General features: G+C 44.9%; 1 protein-coding gene across 1 annotated transcript in view; it reads left to right on the forward strand.

Moving 5' to 3' along the window:
* Positions 1-23594, forward strand: part of LOC108919671 (RAB11-binding protein RELCH homolog) — a 41994-nt gene that overhangs the window by 6217 nt on the left and 12183 nt on the right. Inside the window, exon 2 of the mRNA XM_018727876.2 lies at positions 13845-13934. Within this exon, the coding sequence (XP_018583392.1) occupies positions 13845-13934 (90 nt within the window). The remainder of the gene's footprint in view (positions 1-13844; positions 13935-23594) is intronic.

Below are 23594 nucleotides of genomic sequence, written 5' to 3' on the forward strand. Positions count from 1 at the left end.
CATTCCGGACAGGGTCCTCTGGCAGTTGTTCCCAGCACACCCTCACTATCCGCTTGGGTGTACCGGGTCTGTCCATCAGTTTTCCTTGCCATCTGATCCAGCTCACCGTGATCGGCTGACAGCTAAGCACCTCTTTCCTCCTGAGTGTCCATGTGGCCTTAAGTCAGATGAAATGACTACAAAGTCAATCATTGACCTTTGGCCCTAGGAGCTCCCTTTACCAAGTACACTTATAAGCAACCTTGTGTTCGACCATGGTGTTTGTTATGGACAAACCATGACTAGCACAGAAGTCCAATAACAATTGACCGTTCGGGTTTAGATCGAGCAAGTCATTCTTCCCAGTCACCCCACTCCAGATTTCCCTGTCATTGTCAACGTGAGCGTTAAAGTCCCCCAGCAGGACTATGGAGTCTGTGGGTGAGGCCCTGTCCAGAACCCCACCCCCCCACCCACTCTGTCCAAGAAGGTCAAATACTCTGAACTGCTGTTTGGTGCATAAGCACACACAACAGTCAATGTTTTCCTCTCCATGACCTTAAGTCACATTGAGGTGACCCTCTTATCTGCCAGGACAAACTCCAACTGTATGGCAGCCAGTCAGGGACTTGTGAGTATCCCCACACCCGACTGGCACCTCTCACCCTGTGCAACTCCTGAGTGGGAGAAGAACCACCCCCTATCGAGGAGTTTGGTTCCAGAGCCAACACTGTGAGTGGAAGTGAGCCCAACTTTATCTTGTTGGTATCTCTCAAACTCCTGCACCAGTTCCGGCTCCTTTCCCCCCCATTGAGGTTACATTCCATGTGCCAAGAGCCAGTTTCTGCCACAAAGGTCCATGACACCATGCGCCACCCTGACCCCTCCTGTTGCCTGAAAGGCATTGCACCCGACCCCCATGTTGGGCCTTGCGGGTGGTGGGCCCACATGGCCCCCCATGTTGCCTTTTCGGCCTGAGCCCGGGCGGGTTATGTGGGCTGCCCGGCCACCAGGTGCTCGCATAGGAACACTACCCCCAGGTCTGGCTCCAGGGGTAGGTCCTGGTGAACTTATTCCAGGCAGGGTAAATGTTATCTTGTTCACGTTCGCCGTAGGGGTTTTTCGGATCGTGTTAGTCTGGATCTTCATTTCTGATCTGGTCACCTTGAGAGACCCTACCAGGAGCATGCTCTCCCAACGATATAGCTCTGGAGATCCCTAGATCACGCAAGCCCTTCCACTATGACAAGTCCCAGATCAAGGAAGGGTCGTCTGAATTCAAAAGTGAGATGAGATTTTCTTCTATTAGGTTTAGTTTTCTTGTGACCCCATCTTTATTATTCTGTTTAATTTATGAAATTATGGTACAATATTTAAGCTATAGTAGCATATTTGTAGCAATGGTTGAGAAAAATATTGTGTTATTGTTCTCTACCATAAATAAGCTCACAACCAAAGTAGAAGACGTGACATCTAGCGCAGAATAGCAACATGTTTACCTCACTCCTTTGCACATCAGACTTGGACTTTTGAAAAACTTTGTTAAAGTGATGGATAAGACAGGGAATACATTCATGTACCTGAGGAATAAATTTCCTAGGATTAGTGGTGCTACGATTAAGGAAGATATTTTTGTAGGTGTTCAGATAAGACAATTTGAAAGGTGACAAACTTGATGAAATTGAAAAAGCTGCAAGTCAGTCTTTCAAAAACATCTGCAAAAGTTTCTTATTGTTATTGACCAGTTATCGGTGCATCATGCCCCAATGATGCTCATGTAACTGAGATGAGTGCACAAGAATATATCTGAGAAATACCTATCGTTCCTGCAAAGACTATTGAGGCAACAACCTAAAACTGGCATGACTGTGTTGTGTAGACAAGACATTTAAATTACTGTTAGCCAGAGCCCAGAGGAAGACGGTTTATTTTTATGGTATACTGTATAAGCAGCTATTCTAGGGTATATAAGCAACTACTATTATACTCTATTGTATCTTTATGGCTGTAGTCTGTGTGAGCGTAGCATTGCAACAGAAAATGTGTTTTAACACAGCGGACTGACAGCACTATTAAGTGCTTACAGTAAGTGGTTAGGGTTAGGATGGATGTTGATATTTGATGTTAACCATTGATTTGAAATCCACGCAGTCAGTATGAGGATCACTATACATATGGTCTGGATTAAACACCACTTGCAGAACTCAACATGATATCAGTAAGGATTAAAATCTGCAAAAGAACTCTGAGCTAATGACACATTTGATGTTACTTTTCCTGTTTTGGGGAAGGAAAATGACTGTGCAGCATGACTGTGGCCAAGGCAGATGATCGGTACATGGTAGATCGACCTCTGCTCATTTCTTAGGCATCTAAAGCAAAAGCAGATCCTCACATCTAGACATCTGTGTATGAATGTGTTAAATCTCATGTAATTTTGGATTACCCAGGAAAAACTCAGTGACATCTATTGTGCAAGGATGGGTCAGCGATCTCCAATGGAAAACCCTTCACATTTTGGTGGGATATCTTGACCCACTGATGTTGTGTCGTCTTGGGTGAGGCTTGAGAAGCAGTGGCACCTCCAAAAGTAGCTTTCCCCCTGCAGGTTGTAGCAGTTTAGGCTTATGGTTCTGCAGTTCATGTAAGTTACTCTTTTGTGTTCCACAGTACTTGAACTGAATCCGTCGTGGTCCAACCATTACTCAACTATTCAGTGCTCAAAAGAGCAAGATGGATTGGACTTAAGTGGTCTGTACTCATTGGTCATTTTTTCGATGTTCTGTTTGATAAATAAACGCTATATTTTTATGCACTGTAATTTAGCACCCGAAATAGTGTGCAAACAACAAGGGGCCAAAAGGTTAAAAAGTAAGATAATATATCATTGTATATAAAATTAAAGCTGGAGATTTGCATCGACTGAGCGATATCTGCTAACGCTGAAGCTTTGCAAGTCTTTATCTGCTGGCGTGCATGTTTTATCTGTTGGCACATCTTTTCTCTCTTCTCACTCATTTTTGTACTGTTTTGAAGCAGTAGCTGAGAATAGACTAGTAAGATGACCATTAGAGGTTCAGCATTAATAATTTCTTCATTTATGTGAAATCTGCATTAGAACTACATCACAAAGGGTGTTTCCATTTCAGCTGCTTCTCCTGTAGTCAGTGCAGTCAATTGTACTGTAGTCTAGACATCATTTATGATTGTTCATTAATTCTGTAATTAGGGAAAATAAGTTTTAAAATGAAGACTTCATAACTGTGCTCAAAAATTGGGTTGTTGATGGTGAGAGGTATACCTCTCTCAGTTGGGGGGGGGGGGGTTCTGTCCCCTGGCTTGTTTTTAACCCAGATGGTCCCAAAAAAACATGGTTTTTGAATCTTTTATCAGAATGCCTGAATTAATTAATATTTATTCATTTAGCTGACACTTTTCTCCAAAACAACTTATAGTAAACTCATTTATGTAGCTGGGTAATTTTGCTGGGGCAACTTAGAGTAAGTACCTTGCTCAAGGGTACTAGACACAGAAGGGGGAATCGAACCTACAATCTTTAGAGTCAAAGGTAGTGGCTTTAACCACTACACTACCAGCTATCCCCAGGATTAATTTAATATCCCCAATTAATGTGCAGGATTTCAAAGTGCCATGCTTAATGGTTCTCTTTAGGCTTTGTTAGCATGTTCATGTTTTGTTACTATTGGTATAACAGGCTTAAAGTGACAAGATGGCACTGGCCAGGCAAGATCCCTGTTACACCCATCAGTACACAACCAATGACAGTTTTTTTAAATTCCTCCAGTAAAATTACCACACTGTATAAATGGGTAAATTATTGTAAGTCACTTCGAAGAAATGTGCCAGATAAATGAATAATTGTAAATTTAGCTGATCACTGATTAACCCCATGTTCACTTTTAATTTTCCACATTTGAGTATTGAGCATCTATCCATTCATCCATCTGTCTCTTTTCAGTAACTGCTTATCCAGCTTAGGGTTCCGGTGTTTCAGATCCAACACCAGGAGCACAGGGCATAAAACAAGGTATACACTGGATGGGACATCAATCCATTGCTGGACATTTTCCATCATTCTCTCATTATTGTCCCTTGGAATGTGTGTTCTAACCTTTCTGTTTGTTTTAAGGTAGTGGAACATTATAGTTATGCAATTCATAATCTTGTGCTTCTATGTTGTATCACATACTGTAAGAAGAAGCGCCGACACAATCATGTGGGTTGCTGGAGGGGGTTTAGTCAATGGTGGGAGGATCAGCAGACAAAAGGATGGGGGAAAGGGAGACACAGGGAACTGGTGTCTCGTGGGGGTGCTCGGGATGAGGGGCTGTGATCGGGGTTGCGTGCGGGTTCGTGCTCTCTCTTTCTGACGTCTCGGGTTCGTCTCTGGCGTCAGCTCCTCGTTCGCTTGCTCTCACTGGTCGAACCGGGGGAAGAAATAGAGGCCTTGATTAGGTTCAGCTGCTGTTGTTCCGTCTCGGGCTCCACCCCCCCACTTCAGACCGCCCCGGCATGCTACACATAAATTTTACATTCATTCAGCAAATGCTTTTCTCCAAAACAGCTTCTAATGAACTCTACGTAGTGTTATCAGCCCACACACCTTATTCACCAAGGTGATTTACACTGCTAGATACACTACTTACAACTCATCCATACATCAGTGGAACACTCTCTGTCACTCACACACTAGAGGTAAACCTGAACAACATCTCTTTGGACTGTGGGAGGAAACCAGAGCACCCGGAAGAAATCCACGCAGACACAGGGAGAACATGCAAACTCCACACAGACCGAGCAAGAATCAAACCCACATCCTCTCACACCACCCAGGTGCTGTGGGACAATAACACTACTCCCTGTGCCACCATCACCCTACAGATAGAAAGAGGGCTCAGAAATTCAATGTAGAAATCTTTACTGTTCTTTCAGAAGAAAATGCAGCAGGCTGTGGTGCACTGTCAGCAGTCCAGCTTTGGCCATCCCTTGGAGTAAGTAAGTGAGTGCTGGTGTCTTTAGAGAGCCAGGAAGTGTACTGCAGGGGCTGAGAGACACTCCTTAGCGTAGTTCTTTTTGGAATTGTCAGGTATTATTGGAGGAATGTAGGCCAGAAGAGATTTGTTTTCCTGTTAAACTGTGAACCAGCAGCAGACTACAGGCAGGCACAGCAGCCTGCCACATCACCAATTTTTAATTCTTTTACTCTTTGAGATTTGTTTGGATTTCACTTATATGTTCTCAGACACTGAAATAATAGCTTGTTTTCCCCATTCACCTCCTGTGTATGAAAACAATAGCTGTTTTTTGATGAATATTCATCCAGTTTCGAAAAGTGCTTTGTCCAAAGCTGAATCTGGGCAAACCAGAGTCTGTGCCAGAAGCAATGGGTGCAAGGTTGAGGAGTGAGAACACACTGGACAGGATACTCGTCCATCACAGGGTAGTCACACACACAGTCACACACTATAGGCAATTTAGCATCACCAGTTCACCTGAACGGCATCTCTTTGGATTGTGGGATGAAACTCACGCAGATAGAATATGTACACTCCACACAGACTGAACAGAGATCAAACCCACATTCTCTTGCACCACCCAGGTGCTGTGAGGTGGAATCTCTACTCACTGCACCATCATGCTGCCCTCATCCATGAATATATGCCTCTGAAATGTTTCCTTTTTTTTTTTGCTTTTCCAACACATATGTGTCACGGAAAACCATAATTATCTATAAACTTGTTTTCTTGGCACTTTGTCCCAGAATTAAAAACATTTAATTGCAGCAGTCTGATTCATTTAGCTGATGTTTTTCTCCAAAGCAACTTACAATGGTAAGGTACTTGCAGTGATTTCCTTATTTATACCGCTGGGTAACTTTACTCGAGTAATTCAGGGTAAGTACATACCTTGCTCAAGGGTATAACAGCTGTAGGTGGCATTTGAATCTGAGCTATTTGAGTAGGGTTTAGTTGTTTTACAAATTATGCCATCTGCTGCCCCTGAGTCTGTTCATGGTCTTTCATCTCCCTTGCAGCCAGAAAACATGTTTTTTGTTTCTGCACAAAAGAGCAGATCTCCACTGATGTTCTCACTTGAACCAATCTGCTTCTGCAAGGAGACCCTAATGCTAAGAAGATGTTCAATCCCCTTGAAGTAGTGCAGCCAATCATAATCTACAGCAGAACCAGCAGTCGTTACCTTCATTGCAACTGGAGGAGATGTGACAAAGGGGGCCAGATGGGGTTGCTATAGTAACTATGTAAGTGGCGGTGTTCTTTCTCGCTGAGATTGATACCACTTTCAGTGTAGGCCTGCAAGACACAAACATGCAGTGGTTCATCCTGCTCATAATTACAGGATGCTGTGTTGAGTACTGCACACGGAAGAGGGATATCTACTCTCACGGCAGTTTGAGAATCTTATCAATAGGCTCCTTCTCTGTATGATCTCATGCTAGACTTTCATTAGTATGCTGTATGAGTGGTCTGGTAAGAAGGATCAGCCATGGGCAGTGGGTGGAGGATGTTGGATGTCTGCGCAGGAGGCCTGCATGTGCTGATGGATGTGTAGGAATGAGGGCACACATGCCCCAAACAGAAAATATGAGCACTAGGCCTGGGCATTTTGTTCTGTTAATTGTCCAAAGGGTGAAGTTGACACTTATTAGTTTCTCACAATTCCCAACATTAATTTCCATAAATTTTCATTAATTTCAGTTGTTTAGCAATACTGTTTATACCTAGTGACTTACATACCTTAACCATTTCATGTTGTTTATACAGCTGGACATTTTTTAATTTATTAGCACACAAGTCAAGGAACTCAATGTATTTCATCTTTGTGTGACTGGACTAAAGGGGGCAGGGGGGTTTGGCTGTTGTATAATATGTACCATATATGTGTGTGTATTTATTTATTTTTTTAATCATGTTGACATGATGTTACAGAAAGTGATTGTTGAAAAACGATTTAGGTTTCTTTTTGCTGGTTAACCAATCACTAAAGAGAAAGCTGACTAATCATCATGGTATGGGTATTGCATGAGGAATAGGGATATCGACTGTAACTTCAGGACCTGACACAAACTTGGATCACCCTGGAAAATACAGTTACTCCTGCACCCCTCTCCACCAACTACTCCTTCTCCCACATACCTTGTCCCTCTGGCAGAGATGGACTCACAGGCTTGCTCATTTCTCCCCAGTGGGAATATTCTGTTCTTCTTCTCCGCCTGCTTGACTTGAACTCCTTTGAATTCCCTGGTGTCTCTATCACTGTCCCAACCACACTCATGGTGGACGTTCTCTATCACCTCCTGGCCCTCCTGGCTGTTTTTGGATGACCTTGACATCTTGTTGAGCTCTCTCCCAGGGAACACCACTCCTTGATTCTCCAGGGTGACATCAGCTTGCTTGCATGCTGGGACCATTCAGGCAAGCAGCATTCTGTCACTCCTGCAGTCCTTTGACTTCTTTATGTCCCTGTCCTCTGTTACTCAGATGGCCATTATTGTGAAGTGGAAGCATCTAGGAGCAACAACAGCTCAGCCATAAAGTAGTAGACCATGCAAATTCACACAGGGCTGCCAAATGCTGAAGCACGAAGTGTGTGTCTATCCTCTGTTACATTACTTATTACAGAGTTCCAAAGTGCCTCTCAAATCAGCACAAGAACTGTGCATCGGGAGCTTCATGTTTTCTATGGCCGAGCTGCTTCACATAAGCCTAAGATCACTATGCGCAATGCCAGGCGTCGGCTGGAGTGGTATAAAGCATGCCACCATTGGACTCTGGAGCAGTGGAAACGTGTTCTCTGGAGTGATCAATCACGCTTTGCTATCTGGCAGTCTGATGGATGACTAAGTTTGGGTGATGCCAGGAGAGCACTACCTATCAGAATGCATAGTGCCTATTGTAAAGTTTGGTGGAGGAGGGATAATGGTCTGGGGCTGTTTTTCAGGGTTTGGGCTAGCCCTTAAAGTTCTAGTGAAGGGTACTGTTAATGCTAGAGCATACAAAGACGTTTTAGTCAATTGTCACAAAGTCGAAAGAGTACAACAGTTTGGAGAAAGCTCTTTTCTGTTCCAGCATGACTGTGCCCTTGTGCACAAAGACAGGTCCATAATAGGTTTGAACAACTCAAGTGGCCTACACAAAGCCTTGACCTCAACCCTGTTGAACGGGGTGAATTGGAAATGCAATTGTGAACCAGGTCCTCTCATCTAACATCGCTACCTGACTTCACAAATGCTCTTTTGGCTGACTGGGCACAAATTCCCACAGACACACTCCAAAATCTTGTTAAAAGCCTTCCCAAAGAGTGGAGGCTGTTATAACAACAAAAAGGGGGGCAGCCCCCTATTAATGCCCATGGTTTTGGAACAGAATGTTCAACAAGCTCATATAAGTAAGATGTTCAGGTTCACCCAAATACTTTTGGCTATATAGTGTACCAACAGGACCAAACTCCAGGACGCAGTCAATAATCCACGCAGACTCTTTACCACCTTCTCATCACTACTCTGCCCTCCTCTTCCTCCCTCCTTTATCATCGCTGATGATTTTGCTTTGTTCTTCAGAGAAAGGGCAGCATTGGGGCAGCTGTTAGTGTAGTAGGTGGAACTACTGCCCTTGGATCCAAAGATTGCCAGTTCAGGTGCCACCTCGTGTTGTAGTGCCTTTGAACAAGGTACTCACTAAGTTGCTCTAGTAAAAAGTACCCACTGTGTAAATGAGTAAATAGTTGAGTCGTTTAACAGTGTTAATTACTTTGGAGAAAAGTGTCAGCTACATTTACATTTATTTATTTAGCAGACACTTTTCTCCAAAGCGACTTCCTCTGTAGTGTTATCAGCCCACACAACTTATTCGGCAAGGTGACTTACACTGCTAGATACACTACTTACAAAAGACCACTCATCCGTACAGCTAAATGAATTAATGTAAATGTAGAGACAAACATCAGCTCAATCGCAGACGAGTCCTTGGAATTCATCTACCCCAGTCATGCTGAATTTCTCTGTTAAGTCACATTCTCTGCATTTTAACAGCCTGAGAGAAACTGAAATTTGCAACCTCCTGCTGTCAGACAGAGCTACCACCTGCTCTTTTGATCCTATCCCTGTTACATCTCCTGAAGGACATTTTCCCGCAGCTTATATCTTTTAGCTCCAACATCATCAACTCCTTGCTCTCCTCTGGTTGCTTTGCATCTGCCTTCAAAACTGCCTTTATTTCATCACTGTTCAAGAAACCCTCTCTGGATCCATATCCACTCCAGAACTACAAAACAGTCTCCCCCCTCCCTTTTCTGTCAAAAACTCTAGAAAGAGCAACCTGTGACTAGATGTCTGCATTCCTCCCCCAGAATGATCTACTTCATGGATATCAGTCTGGATTCAAAGTTTGACATGTCATCAAGAGAGCTCTCCTTGCAGTATCAGTTGCTCTGCAGTCAGTTAGAGTGGCCTCTCTTTCAGTCTTTATCTTCCATGACCTGTCTGCTGCATTTGACACTGTCAATCACCAGATTCGACTATCTGGTTTTGGACAGCTTGGCATTAATGGAAATGCATTGAAATTCTTTGAGTCCTACCCATCAGGTAGATTCTACCTAGTGGTCTGGAAAGGCTCCCAGTTATCCCCTCAACCTCTCTCAACTGGCTTTCTATTGGACTCAGTACCAGGCCCTCTACTCTTCTCAGTCTACACCTGTTCCTTCGTCCTTGTCATCACCTTCCACAGATTCAACTACTGTGACACCGACGATACCCAGCTCTTTCTCTCCTTCCCTCGGAGGTACAGGCATTTTCCCAATCATTGCTACCTGCCTCTTTGACATCTGTGCCTATATGTCTGATTACTACCTACAACTCAACCTCTCCCAAGCAGCAATCCTTCAGCTCCCAGCTGGTCCAACCTGCTGTCGATAACTCAGTATTAAACTGTACAACATTCTCATTTGGTAAAGGCCCTGGAAGTAATGACTGGTTCAGGTCTGTCCTTTTATCAACATAACAGAGCCCCAACCCAGTCCTCCAGATACATTCCTCCATGGTAATATCCCACCTACTCTACTATAACTCTCTGCTGTCTGGCCTTCTGGCCTCTGCCATCAAACCTCTCCAGTCTTAGCTGCATGAGTTGTGTTGTATCCCGCATGTATCCCCCTCCTTGTCTCTCTCCATTGGCTTTCTATAGATGCCTGTATCAAATCAATAAGACTCTGGTTACAACCTACGAAACCGGACCTGGTCCCCAAGATCTGCAAGACCTGATTACTTGTTACACCCCAACCAGACTGCTGTGCTCCTCTGCCTCTGCCTGCTTGGTGGTCCCATGCAAAAGAGGTCCAAAATCAAAAGCACACAAGTTTCTGGTTCTATCTCTGGTGTGGTGAAACAACCTCCCATTCTCTCTCAGAGCTGCTTTGTTTAATAATTTTATTAATTCCAGTTTGTTTAATAATGGAAAAGCCAATATGTATGGAAGTTCCTGTCACCAAGACAAATTCCTTGTATGTGTGAACATACTTGGCAATAAAGTTCGTTCTGATTCTGATGTAGCTACATATGTAATGTGTACTGGTTACTGGTATACTGCGCCCAAGTCTCTGCTTTTGTTGACATAATGCAGTTTTTGTATTTTTCTCTGAGATATACGTTGCTTTGGAGAGAAACATCTGGTAAATGAAAAAATGTTAATGTAAATTACATTTTGAAAAATGTTGCAGTGTTTACAACAGTTCTTTTCCAAGTTTGACCTCATATTTTTCTTGTTGTTACTGAAAGTTTCATGCAAGCAAGGGAAAGTGCCATCAAGTCTAAATTTGAACTCAGACACCACACAGTGAGCTTCTTGTTTGGGAGGGATATGGAAGTGGGTTACCAGTTCCACCCACATATGTCTTTAGGTCACTGATATAAGGAGAACATACAAACTGCATGCACTCTGAGTTGAGTTCAAATTGACCCCAAAACAAGTAGCTCAGGCCTGCGAGGCACAGGCTTTACCGTCTCTAACCTCGACACTGCTTTTCATGCGTGCAAATCTCTTCAAATATTGAAAAAAATTATTTTTTTTTTTTTTTAATTAATTTTGTGTCCCTTTTTTGTTCTAATTTGTGTGTGTTTTTTTAATATATTTTAAAAAAAATCCAGTCCAATTTCAATAACCTCTTTGTCCTGATTGGGGTCAGGGTGATCCACAGCCTATCCCGGAAGCATTGGATGTAAGGCTGAGGTGGGGCTACACCCTGGACGGGATACCAGTCCATCACAGGGTAGCAATAAACACACGCAGACAGTAAGGGCAATTTAGCATCACCAGTTCACCTGAACTGCATGTCTTTTGACTGTGGAAGGAAAACACAGTACTTGGAGGAAGCACACATAGACACAAGGAGAGCATGCAAACTCCACACGCACTAAGTGGGAATTGAACCCATGTCCTCTCACACCACACAGGCACTTGAGAGTTGGCAGCACTACTTGCTGTGCCACCCTTTTAAAAGATACTGTATATTTTATGTAATACTATTATGATTCATTGGCCTGTGGATCATTGGATCTGTGCATTCTAGTATCTGGTCACCTAATGCTCAGTCATGTATAGATGAACTGAAATAAATCTGCAATGGTCCTTTAAAGACTGTAAATAATTTGTTTACTACTCTTGTTGCTATCCATAAGCCAGCATGAAGTCACAATAAAGACAGCAATGTCACTATATCACTTATATTACTCTACATAAAGGACAGCGGATGGTATCGTGGTTAGGGGTGCTGCCTTACACTTGAAGAACCAGGGTGTGAATCCTACCTCCTGCTATAGTGTACTTGAGTAAGATGCTTATTGTGAAATGCCTCAGTTAAACTTTCCCAGCTGTATAAATGAGGTAAATAACATTAATTAGCTTACCGCTGAAGATCACTCAGAAGAGAAGTGTCAGCCAGAGAGAATCTAACTAAATTCTTTCTTTTGAGGTAAGTGCACATTGTATTTCCTGTGAGAAGTATGTCACTTTGGAGAAAAGTGTCTAAGTGAATAAATGTACATGTAAAAAAATCATGCATAACTCAAAATTGTTTGTTGCACATGACATGGGCTGTTTTGCAGTCTGAGGTGAATTTACAGCGATCAGCCAAAACATTCAAACCACCTACCTAATATTGTGTAGGTCCCCCTTGTGCCACCAAAACAGCTCTGACCCATCGAAGCATGGACTCCACAAGACCTCTGAAGGTCATGTGGTATCTGGTATCTTACACTAAGACGTTAGTAGCAGATCCTTTAAGTCCTGTAAGTTGCGAGGTGGGGCCTCCATGGATCAAACTTGTTTTTCCAGCACATCCCACAAATGCTCAATCGGATTGCGATCTGGGGAATTTGGAGACCAAGTCAACACCTTGAACTCTTTGTCATGTTCTTCAAACCATTCCTGAACAATTTTTACAGTGTAGTAGGGCCACTGCCATTAGGGAATACCGTTGCCATGAAGGGGTGTATGGCGTCTGCAACAGTCTTTAGGTAGGTTCTGACTCTCATGTTCCCATTGTAGGCGCTTTCCGCGGTGGACAGGCATCAGCATGGGCACTCTGACCGGTGTTATGCAGCCCCATATGCAGCAAGCTGTGATGCAGTGTGACTTCTGACACCTTTGTATCATGGCCAGCATTGTGCTATATTAGCTCTTCTGTGAGATCGGACCAGACGGACTAGCCTTCGCTCCCCACATGCATCAGTAAGCCTTGGGTGCCCATGACCATGTCGCCGGTTCACCGGTTGTCCTTCCTTGGACCACTTTTGGTAGGTACTAAGCGCTGGGTATTGGGAACACCCTACAAGACCAGCCGTTTTGGAGATGCTCTGACCCAGTCGTCCAGCCATCACAATTTGGCCCTTGTCAAAGTCACTCAGATCCTTACGCTTGCCCATTTTTCCTGCTTCCAACGCATGAAATTCAAGAACTGGCAGTTTACTTGCCGCCTAATATATCCCACCCCTTGATAGGTTCCATTGTAATGATATAATCAACGTTATTCACTTCACCTGTCAGTGCTTTTAATGTTTTAGCTCATTGGTGTACTTTGAATGCAGGTTGAAAGAATGCCATAACTTTGCAGAGACTGTGTGTCAAGTTTTGTATCTTGCAGTTGATAGCTGTATGTGTAAGATCTTACTATCTTCTTATCAGCTGCTGCAGGAGACAGAGCTGCATGTAGATTCAATATTCTCTTCCAAAAAAACGTGACTGGTTTGGGAGGATGACAGCTGAAAAGAACACAAACCTTTCTGTGCATCTCATTGTCTCGAATATGTACTGCATTTGAATGTATTATTCCCTATTTAGATACTCACCGAATGCATATTACCGTATTTACATTTAATGTCAGCCTATATTTGGTCAAGGAAAGTGGTTTCTCAGCAGCACAGCATATGTTCAAAACCTGAACACATACAGCTGCGCTGTGTTTAGCCCATTAGTGTTTAAATGTTTCATCCATGACACTGATTGTTTTATTGCAGTTCAATCAGTGATTTGGTCAAAGTTGTGCCTCATACAACAGGTCTTTTTTTCGACAAAATCACACAGTTTATAAATACAAGGAAAGGTAGGTATGACTCATGCAGTTGAGATACTTTGTGAGAAAAAGTTAAACGGAGTAAATTCAGAAAACATTTTTAAAAAAGAAAATAAATAAGTAATATAATAGAAATAAAGAAAGGTTAACACAATTACAAAAATCTGAAAAAATATGCAGAAGGTAATATTTCACTTCTTGGTGTTGGTGGCTGGGCTGTTAAATAGGCCAATGACAATCCAGAATCTCTGCTTATATTGCAGACAGGGCGGGCAGCGTGAGCACCCTGGACTCACTGGACTTTGCCCGCTACTCGGACGATGGGCACCGAGAAGCGGATGACCGTGTGGCAGGTAAGCATTACTATTATGCAGGATATCATGAATGTTTCTCCACCTACAGCTGAGAATGGATGGTGCCTGTTGCTACAGATTATAGACTTTCTTTAGCTTTTCAGGGCACACATTAGAAACCAGAAAATACAGTTAATTCACAGATGACTGGACCTTGCATAATTATATTAGAATTACTGCACAGTTAATTGCATCATAATCATTATTATTACACACACACACACACACACACACACACACACACACACACACACACACACACTTTCTGAACCGCTTGTCCCATACGGGGTTGCGGGGAACCGGAGCCTACCCGGCAACACAGGGCGTAAGGCTGGAAGGGGAGGGGACACACCCAGGACGGGACGCCAGTCCGTCGCAAGGTACCCCAAGCGGGACTCGAACCCCAGACCCACTGGAGAGCAGGACCTGGTCCAACCCACTGCGCCACCGCACCCCCTGTATTATTATTACAATTGAATCATAATCATTAATGTATTGTCCAGACTTTTCAAAAACCATCTAAAAAATTTGGCAAAGTGGAACATAAACTATTGAAAATCAGCTTAATTCAGTTTCATTGTACCATCACAGCACAGTATTTATAAATTTTGCCATTCAATTACTGTACAAAGATCAAATATATTGCCTTATTTTGCAGTTTCCTGCAGTTTTTTTACAATAAAACATTTATTTACACATAATCAAGTTACTGTAATGTCAAAATGACTTAAGAAAATTAAGCATATGAATAAATTAGTTAATATTTACTGTCAATCACATGACCACCCCCCCCATTAGTGTGCTCATGCACAGATGAACTGTCATGTCTCTTGCACGTAACCAGTGCTGAATATGTTAACTTTCCAACCTGTTACTTGGTAGCTTTATGTTCACAAGGGATCTTGTGAAGTGAATTTGGCTAAATGTGGCCGTGAACATATTGGAACATTCCAGAAGTGCATCACATCATAGGCATGAGTAAGATTCAGACCTACAGTACTGTGCAAAAGTTTTAGGCACTTGGAGGGGAAAAAGGTGTAAAGTGAGAATGCTTCCAAAAATTTAAGAAAATTTTACAAAGCTTAGTAACCATCCATCGTCAACAATCGCTTGGTGTGGCAGGCTTGGCTAGGTCCCGCTCTCTGGTGGGTCTGGGATTCGAGTCCTGCTTGAGGTGCCTTGCAGTGGACTGGCATCCCGTCCTGGGTGTGTACCCTCCTCCTCCAGCCTTGCGGCCTGTGTTGCTGGGTTAGGCTCCGGTTCGCTGCAACCCTGTTTGGGATAAGTGGTTTCAGACAGTATGTGTGTGTATACTTTCTTTCTTTATCCATCCATCCATCCATCCATCTTCTGTCCCGCTTGTCCTAAAAGGGTCACAGTGACAGCAGAGAGAGCAGAGAGGCCCAGCCTCCCCTGTCCCCCGCAACTTCCTCCAGCTCAACCTGGGGGATCCCCAGCCGTTCCCAGGCCAACTGTGAGATATAATCCCTCCAGCGGGTTCTGGGCCAACCTTGGGGCCTCGTCCCAGTTGGCCATGGCCGGTATACCTCCAAAGGGAGGCGTCCAGGGGGCATCCTTATCAGATGCCCGAACCACCTCAACTGGCTCCTCTCAATATGAAGGAGTAGTGGCTCTACTCTGAGCTCCTCCCGGATGTCCGAACTCCTCACCCTGTCACGGAGAGTGAGTCCCAGCACCCTGCGGAGAAAACTAATTTCGGCCGCTTGTATCCACGATCTTATTCTTTCGGTCATCACCCAGAGTTGATGACCATAGGTGAGGGTAGGGACGTAGATCGACCGGTAAATGGAGAGCTTCGCGTTATGGCTCAGCTCCCCCTTCACCACTACAGACCAGTACAGCGACCGCATTACTGCTGCCGCTGCTCCCAGTCTGTGGCCGATCTCACGCTCCCTTCTTCCCTCACTCGTGAACAAGACCCCACGATACTTGAACTCCTCCACCTGGGGCAAAACTCTCCCCTTACCTGGAGGGGGCATACCATCCTTTTCCGTGACAGAACCATAGACTAAGACTTTGAGGTGCTGATCCTCATCCCCACCGCTTCACACTCGGCTGCAAACCGTTCCAGTGAGTGCTGGAGGCAGCCATGTGATGGTGCCAAAAGGGCAACATCATCTGCAAAAAGCAGAGACGTCACCTTCCGACTCCCACACAGATTGCCCTCCTGACCTTGACTGCGCCTTGATATCCTGTCTATGAAAAGCACAAACAGGAGTGGAGACAAGGCACAACCTTGGCGGAGTCCAACACCCACAGTGAACAGGCCTGACTTAATGCTGAGTATGAGGACACAGCTTTCGCTCCGTATGTACAAGGACCGAATGGCCCGCAGTAGTGGCCCTGGTACCCCATACTCCCGAAGCACCTCCCACAGAATTTCCTGGGGAACACAATCATAGCCCTTCTCCAAGTCCACAAAACACATGTAGACTGGATTAGCAAACTCCTATGCCCCTTCAATGATCTGTGAGAGGGTAAAAGCTGGTCCACTGTTCCACGGCCATGGCAGAATCTGCATTGTTCCTCTTCAATCTGAGGTTCAACTATCGGCCGGAGCCTGCTCTCCAGCACCCCGGCATAGACTTTCCCAGGGAGGCTGAGAAGTGTGATGCCCCGATAGTTGGCACACACTCTCCGGTCCCCTTTCTTAAAGATAGGAACCACCACCCCAGTTTGCCAATCCAAGGGCACTGTCCCCAAGGTCCATGCAACATTGCAGAGACGTGTCAACCATGACAGCCCTGCAACATCCAAGGCCTTAAGCATTTCCGGGCAGATCTCATCCACCCCCGGTGCTTTGCCACTGTGGAGCTTACCAACTACCTCAGTGACTTCCACCAGGGAAATGGATTCTGACAGCCCGAAAGCCTCTGGCCCTGACTCCTGTAAAGGAGGCATATCACTTGGGTTTAAGAGTTCTTCAAAGTGCTCCCTCCACCTCCCGACAATGTCCTCATCAGAGGTCAGAGTTTCTCCACTCCTGCTAAGCACAGCCTGAGCGAAACTCCTCCGACCAGGCAACTCCCCCTTCTGAGCTGCCAGATGGTTCTCCAGAACCTCTTTGAAGCTGACCGATAGTCGTTTTCCATGGCCTCTCCAAACTCCTCCCATGCCCAGGCTTTTGCTTCTGCAACCGCAGCCGCTGCTGCCTTTTTCGCCTGCCAGTACCTGTCTGCTGAGTCAGGAGCCCCCAGAGCCAACCAGGCCCTAAAGGCCTCCTTCTTCAGCTTGACGGTTTCCCTCACCACCGGTGTCCACCAGCGGGTTCTCGGGTTGCCACCCTGGCTGGCACCAACAAGCTTTTGGCCACAGCTGTGCCTGGCTGCCTCCACTATGGAGGTTTTGAACAGGGTCCATTCCAACTCCATGTCCCCTACCTCCTCCGGGACATGGGAGAAGCTCTCCCGGAGGTGTGAGTTAAAATCATTCCGGACAAGGTCCTCTGACTGTCGTTTCAAGCACACCCTCATTAAACGTCTGGGCCTACTGGGTCTGTCCATCAGTTTTCCCCACCATCTAATCCAACACACCACCACATGGTGATCAGTTGACAGCTCAGCACCTCTCTTCACCCAAGTGTCCAGAACATGTGGCCTCAAGTCAGATGAAACGACTACAAAGTCGATCATTGACCTTTGGCCCAAGGAGCTCTGGTACCAAGTACACTTCTGAGCATCCTTGTGTTCGAACATGGTGTTTGTTATGGACAAACCATGATGAGCACAGGTGTCCAATAACATTTCACCATTCAGGTTCAGATCGGGCAGGCCATTCTTCCTAATCACCCCCTGCCAGATTTCCCAGTCATTGCCAACGTGAGCATTGAAGTCCCCCAGCAGGACAATGGAGTCCGTAGGTGGGGCCCTGTCCAGAACCCCTCCCACCTTCTCCAAGAAGGCCGAATACTCTGAACTGCTGTTTGGTGCATAAGCACACACAACAGTCAAAGTTTTCCTCTCTGCGATCCTAAGTCGCATTGAGGCGACCCTCTCGTCCACCGGGGCAAACTCCAACTGTATGGCAGCCAGTCGGGGACTTGTGAGTATCCCCACACCTGCCCGGCGCCTCTCACCTCGTGCAGCTCCTGAGTAGGAGAGGGACCACCCCTTATCGAGGAGTTTGGTTCCAGAGCCAACGCTGTGAATGGAGGTGAGCCCAACTATATCTAGTTGGTATTTCTCAACCTCCCGCACCAGTTCCGGCTCCTTCCCCCTAAGTGAGGTGACATTCCACATACCAAGAGCCAGTTTTCGTCACGAAGGGCCGTGACGCCATGCGCCACCCCGCCCCCTCCCGCCACCAGGTATGCACAACACCGGACCCCCATGCTGGATCTTGCAGGTAGTGGGCCCACATGGCCCCCCCACGATGCCTTTTCGGCCTGAGCCCGGGCGGGCTACGTGGGCTGCCCAGCCACCAGGTGCTCGCCTAGGAACACTACCCCCAGGCCTGGCTCCAGGGGTAGGTCCTGGTGACCCTATTCCAGGCAGGGTAAACGTTCTCTTGTTTCCATTTTTCATGGAGGTTTTTGTATCATGTTAGTCTGGATCTTCACTCCAGACCTGTTCGCCTTGGGAGACCCTACCAGGAGCATAATGCTCCCGATGACAAAGCTCTGGAGATCCCTAGATCACGCAAGCCCTTCTGCCACGCCAAGGCCCCGATCCAGGAAGGGCTTTCTTTCTTTAACGACATACAAAACCCTTACTGTAATACTGTAACTTTTTGCAAAAGGAATGCTTGGAAGTCTAAAATATGATCTCTCCTATTGACTACTATTTCAGAGGACATTAAATAACCATCTAAAAGAAATATTTTTGTGAAACATCTAAGTGCCTAAGGATTTTGCACAGTACACTCTTTATTCAGGATAGGGCAGGTGAGGAGGTAAGGGGGGGGAACGGGGGAACGGGGGAACCGGGAACAGATGTGTCGGGGAAGTGCTTCGGGACGGCCACGACGTCCGGGGACTCGAGACCAGGGGCAGGGTCGTGATCTGGGGCTGGGATAGGGTCTGGAAATGTCCTTGTCGCTTTCCGTCTCTCTGTCTTTCTCCTCCTTCTCTCTCCCCTCACTGGCGGACCAGGGGATGAAATAGAGACAGCAATTAGTCCCAGCTGCGGCTGTCATACCTTGGACTCCGCCCCCCTTCCTCGCCTCCTCGGCGTGCTACAACTGTATATGACTTGTTATTATTTTGTCCACAGGGCCTACCAGCTATGAATGGAACTTCCAGAAATGATGTTAATATGTCCAATTAGTGCTGGCTGATTTCTCAGCTGTTCAGGGAAAGAGTTCTCTTTGTGAGACTGTTGGATTGTTCCAAACTCACATAGATATTCTGTATACATTTGGCTAATGATTTCACATATTAATCCTGTTTCCGGTTGCACTGTCAGTGTAAATCCTCAGTGTGGTCTCACTTTATATTTATATTTTCTCCCTCAACCTTCAGTTGGGAGTTTTTGTTCCTTTCCCCGGTGGCCAGTAGGCATACTTATAGCTCTGTAAAAGCACTTTATTATGGTAGCCATTAGTCGACTATCTTCTTTGTTTGTATCTGTTTTTATTGCGTTATCCTTTAGTAGTGTTACTAAGGCAGACAAGCTCATCATCCTAGGTGACTTCAGTACAAGATTCAGCACTGATAGTACCTCGTGGGAAGGAGTCATCGGTAATTATGGAGTTGGCAGCTGCAACAGCAACATCAGCTTCTGATAACTAATACTGTATTTCATCTCCCGACCTGTAACAGGACATCATGGATGCATCCACGCTCCAAACATTGGCATTTGATAGATTTTGTGATAATCAGACAAAAGGACAGGCAGGATGTCAGAGTGACTAAAGCTATGTGTGGCGCTGACTGCTGGACAGACCACCGTCTCAAGTTTCGAAACTGAATATTTGTATTCATCCTAAGAGACGTCCACAATGTAAAGGAGCAACAAAACATCTAAATATCGGCAAGATGACGAACAACACCGTTCAGATGTCGCTTGCTAACATACTGGACGCACGTGTTAAACTGATACCATCACTTAAGCAGAACGTACAGACCGTCTGGGAGGCAGTGCGAGAAACGGTTTACAAAACTGCTGTCGATGTCCTGGGGTTTTCAACAAAACACCACAAGAACTGGTTTGACGAAAACGATATCGAGATCCAAAAACTACTAAATGAAAAACACTGTACTCATCAAGCATATCTTAGCAAACCAGATTCACCTACTAAGAAAACTGCATTAAACAACATACGTAGGTCATTACAGCAGAAACTGCGTCACATGCAAGACGCCTGGTTGAAAAATAAGGCCGATGAGATTCAAGGCTACGCGGAGAGGCACGACTTGAAGAACTGCTACGCAAGCCTGAAGGAAATTTGTGGTCCTACCATTTTCCATGTATCTCCTCTCCTTATTGATGACAAATCAAAAATTCTTGATAGATGGATCAAACATTTTTACAAGATACTGAATCAACCATCATCCATAAATGCAGAAGCGATTGAACGCCTACCACAAGTAGATGTCAACGAATCCCTTGATGAATTACCCAGCCTTGAAGAAGTACAGAAAGCGATTTATCAGATGTCTAATGGACAAACACCCGGCATAGACTCCATTTCAGCCGAGATCTACAAGCAAGGTGGACAGGGACTGACCATGAAACTGCTGCAACTTTTTCAACTAATCTGGGAGGAGGAGGCAATATCTCAAGGCTTCAAGGATGCCTCAATTATTCACTTGTACAAGCATAAAGGGAACCGCCAAACATGTGACAATTACCGCGGCATCTCTATACTATCCAGTGCCGACAAATTCGTACTAGGCTGCTGCTTAATCGTCTTGTTGCACACCTTGATCAAGGACTCCTACCTGAAAGTCAATGTGGATTTCGTAAAGAACGCAGTACTATCGACATGGTGTTTTGTGCGAGGCAACTTCAAGAGAAATGTCAAGAGCAGAGCACTGACCTATATTCCACCTACGTTGACTTAACGAAAGCGTTTGATATGGGTAGTAGAGAAGGATTGTGGAAAATCATGGCAAAGTATGGTTGTCCAAAAATATTAATCTCATTAGTGAGACAGTTTCATGATGACATGCGGACCAGAGTCCAAAGCAACGGTGTAATATCTGAGCCCTTTTTTGTCACAAATGGAGTCAAACAAGGATGTGTTCTTGCACCAACATTGTTCAGTATTATGTTCTCGGCAATGTTGACTGATGCCTTTAGTGAGGAAGATGTTGGAATCCATATTAACTATTGTACTGACGGTAAACTTTTAAACCTTAAAAGGTTGAAATCCAAAACCGAAGTTGCAACAGATACTGTCAGGGATTTTTTGTTTGCTGATGACTGCGCTCTCAATGCCACTACAGAAGCCAACATGCAGTATTGCGTCAACAAGTTCACCATGGCCTGTAATGATTTCGGCCTGACCATAAATACGAAGAAGACTGTAGTTCTACACCAGCCTGCTCCAGGAAAACCTTATGACAAGCCTAACTTCACAATAAACGGAAAAAGACTCAGTAAAGTGAATAAGGTCACGTACCTTGGAAGCACACTGTTCCGAAACGTTCTAATTGATGACGAGGTGAATGCAAGAATCGCCAAAGCCAGTGCAACCTTTGGCAGACTACATTCAAATGTGCGGAAAAGAAGAGGCATACGTCTGCAGACAAAACTGTTTATCATGCAGTCGTACTATCTACACTGCTCTATGCGAGTGAGACATGGACAGTTTACAGTCGTCTTGCCTGAAAACTGAACCACTTTCACACAACATGCCTACGTAGAATTCTTGCTATTAAATAGCAAGGAAAGGTTCCCGATACGGAGGTTCTCGCCCGTGCTGGCCTACCAAGTGTTCACACTATTCTAATGCGCTCCCACCTTCAATGGGCAGGTTACTTGGTACGCATGTCAGACCTACGGCTTCCCAAACGACTCTTCTATGGCGAGCTATCCCAAGGTAACCAATCTAGAGGTGGTCAGAAGAAGCAATTCAAAGACACGCTCAAATTGTCCATAAAGGCATTTGGCACTGACACGGATAGCTGGGAAGAATCTGCAAAGAACAGAACAAGATGGCGCACCTCCATACATAAAGGCGCTGTGTTGTATGAAGCTAACAAAACAACTTTAGCCATGCAAAAACGACAGGAACGGAAATCGTGAGGGGCTCATTCCCAACAAAATGACACAATTACATGTCCGCAGTGTCAGAGAACATTTCATGCGCAAATCGGTCTAATCAGCCATCTGCGCACGCACAATGCACCCCCGCCCCTACCCCAGCCTGACTAGATGGTCCTTGTCGACAACAACGGACAAACAACATCCCTCTGTTAAAGCGCTCTGTGTCACTGCGTGAGAAGACCGCTCTATAAAAATAAATTGAATTGAAATTATATTATATTTTAATGCCATCATTTCACAGATACTTTTCTCCAAAGTAAGTAAGGGTGGTACAGTAAGTAGTGCTGCTGTCTCACAGTGCCAGGGTGGTGCAAGAGGACATGGATTCGATCCCCACTCGGTCTATGTGGAGTTTGCATGTTCTCCCTGTGTTCGCTTGGGTTTCCTCCCACAGTCCAAAGACATGCTGTTCAGGTTCACCCATAGTGTGTGAGTGACAGAGAGAGTGTGTTCCACTCATGTACAGATGAGTGACCCATTGTAAGTAGTGTATCTAGCAGTGTAAGTCACCTTGGTGAATAAGGTGTGTGGGCTGATAACGCAACATATAGGTCATTGGAAGTTGCTTTGGAGGAAAGTGTCTGATAAATGCAAAGTGATGTACAACTCAGAGTAAAGTCAGTCAGTAATCCCTCTCTCTAACTTTGCTGTATTAGACCATCTTCATGTTAGTTTCGCTATATCGGTATACACTCAGTGTACTGGTTCACCTCCATGTCCTAATACTGATAGCAGCCATCTTATTCCCTCATTTGGGTTGGAGTTCAGGTATCATTCTTTGAATTGCAGTATCACAATATCATCCCCCTTGGGTAACACTTTTCTAGAGAGAGGGCAAAACACATTTACATATTTGAGCATGGGTGCTTTTGTGGGTGCATGTGTGTGCTTGTGTTTAGGCACTGTATGATGTCTTACCATGAACTTTCTACAGCAGAAGCCTATGGTTATTTGTGTGTGGGAGAGGGGTGTGTTGTAATATTAAAGGTTCCACTCTGTCTCGTTTTTTTACAGCTGTCAAGTCACTTTCACCTTAACCAACAGTTGCTGCAAGAGAGTCCCTCAAATGTGGAAATGTACTTCTCACTTTCTAAACTTGTAATCATACAGTATTTATATAGCCTGATCAAAAACAGGGTTATGCACACACAGATAATCATTAGTTGCTCAGCTAGTGGCAATAAATGACAAATCTAATGCAAATATATCAGTCCCCTCCTGTTGTGGGTGAAACTTCCACCTCTATAATAAACACACTGAATGAAGCACTATCAGCTTTCCATATGCAGCATTTGGTTCACCAGTGAAGAGGTTCACTTTAACTTTTCCTACAAAAGTAAACAGTGAAAACCGAAGACAAAGAGAAATATGAATAATATGAGAATTAATGGTACACACAATTTTGACATTCGTGCACATCTCAGTAGTT

Source organism: Scleropages formosus, chromosome 16 (assembly GCF_900964775.1).
Source record: "Scleropages formosus chromosome 16, fSclFor1.1, whole genome shotgun sequence".
NCBI lineage: Eukaryota > Metazoa > Chordata > Actinopteri > Osteoglossiformes > Osteoglossidae > Scleropages > Scleropages formosus.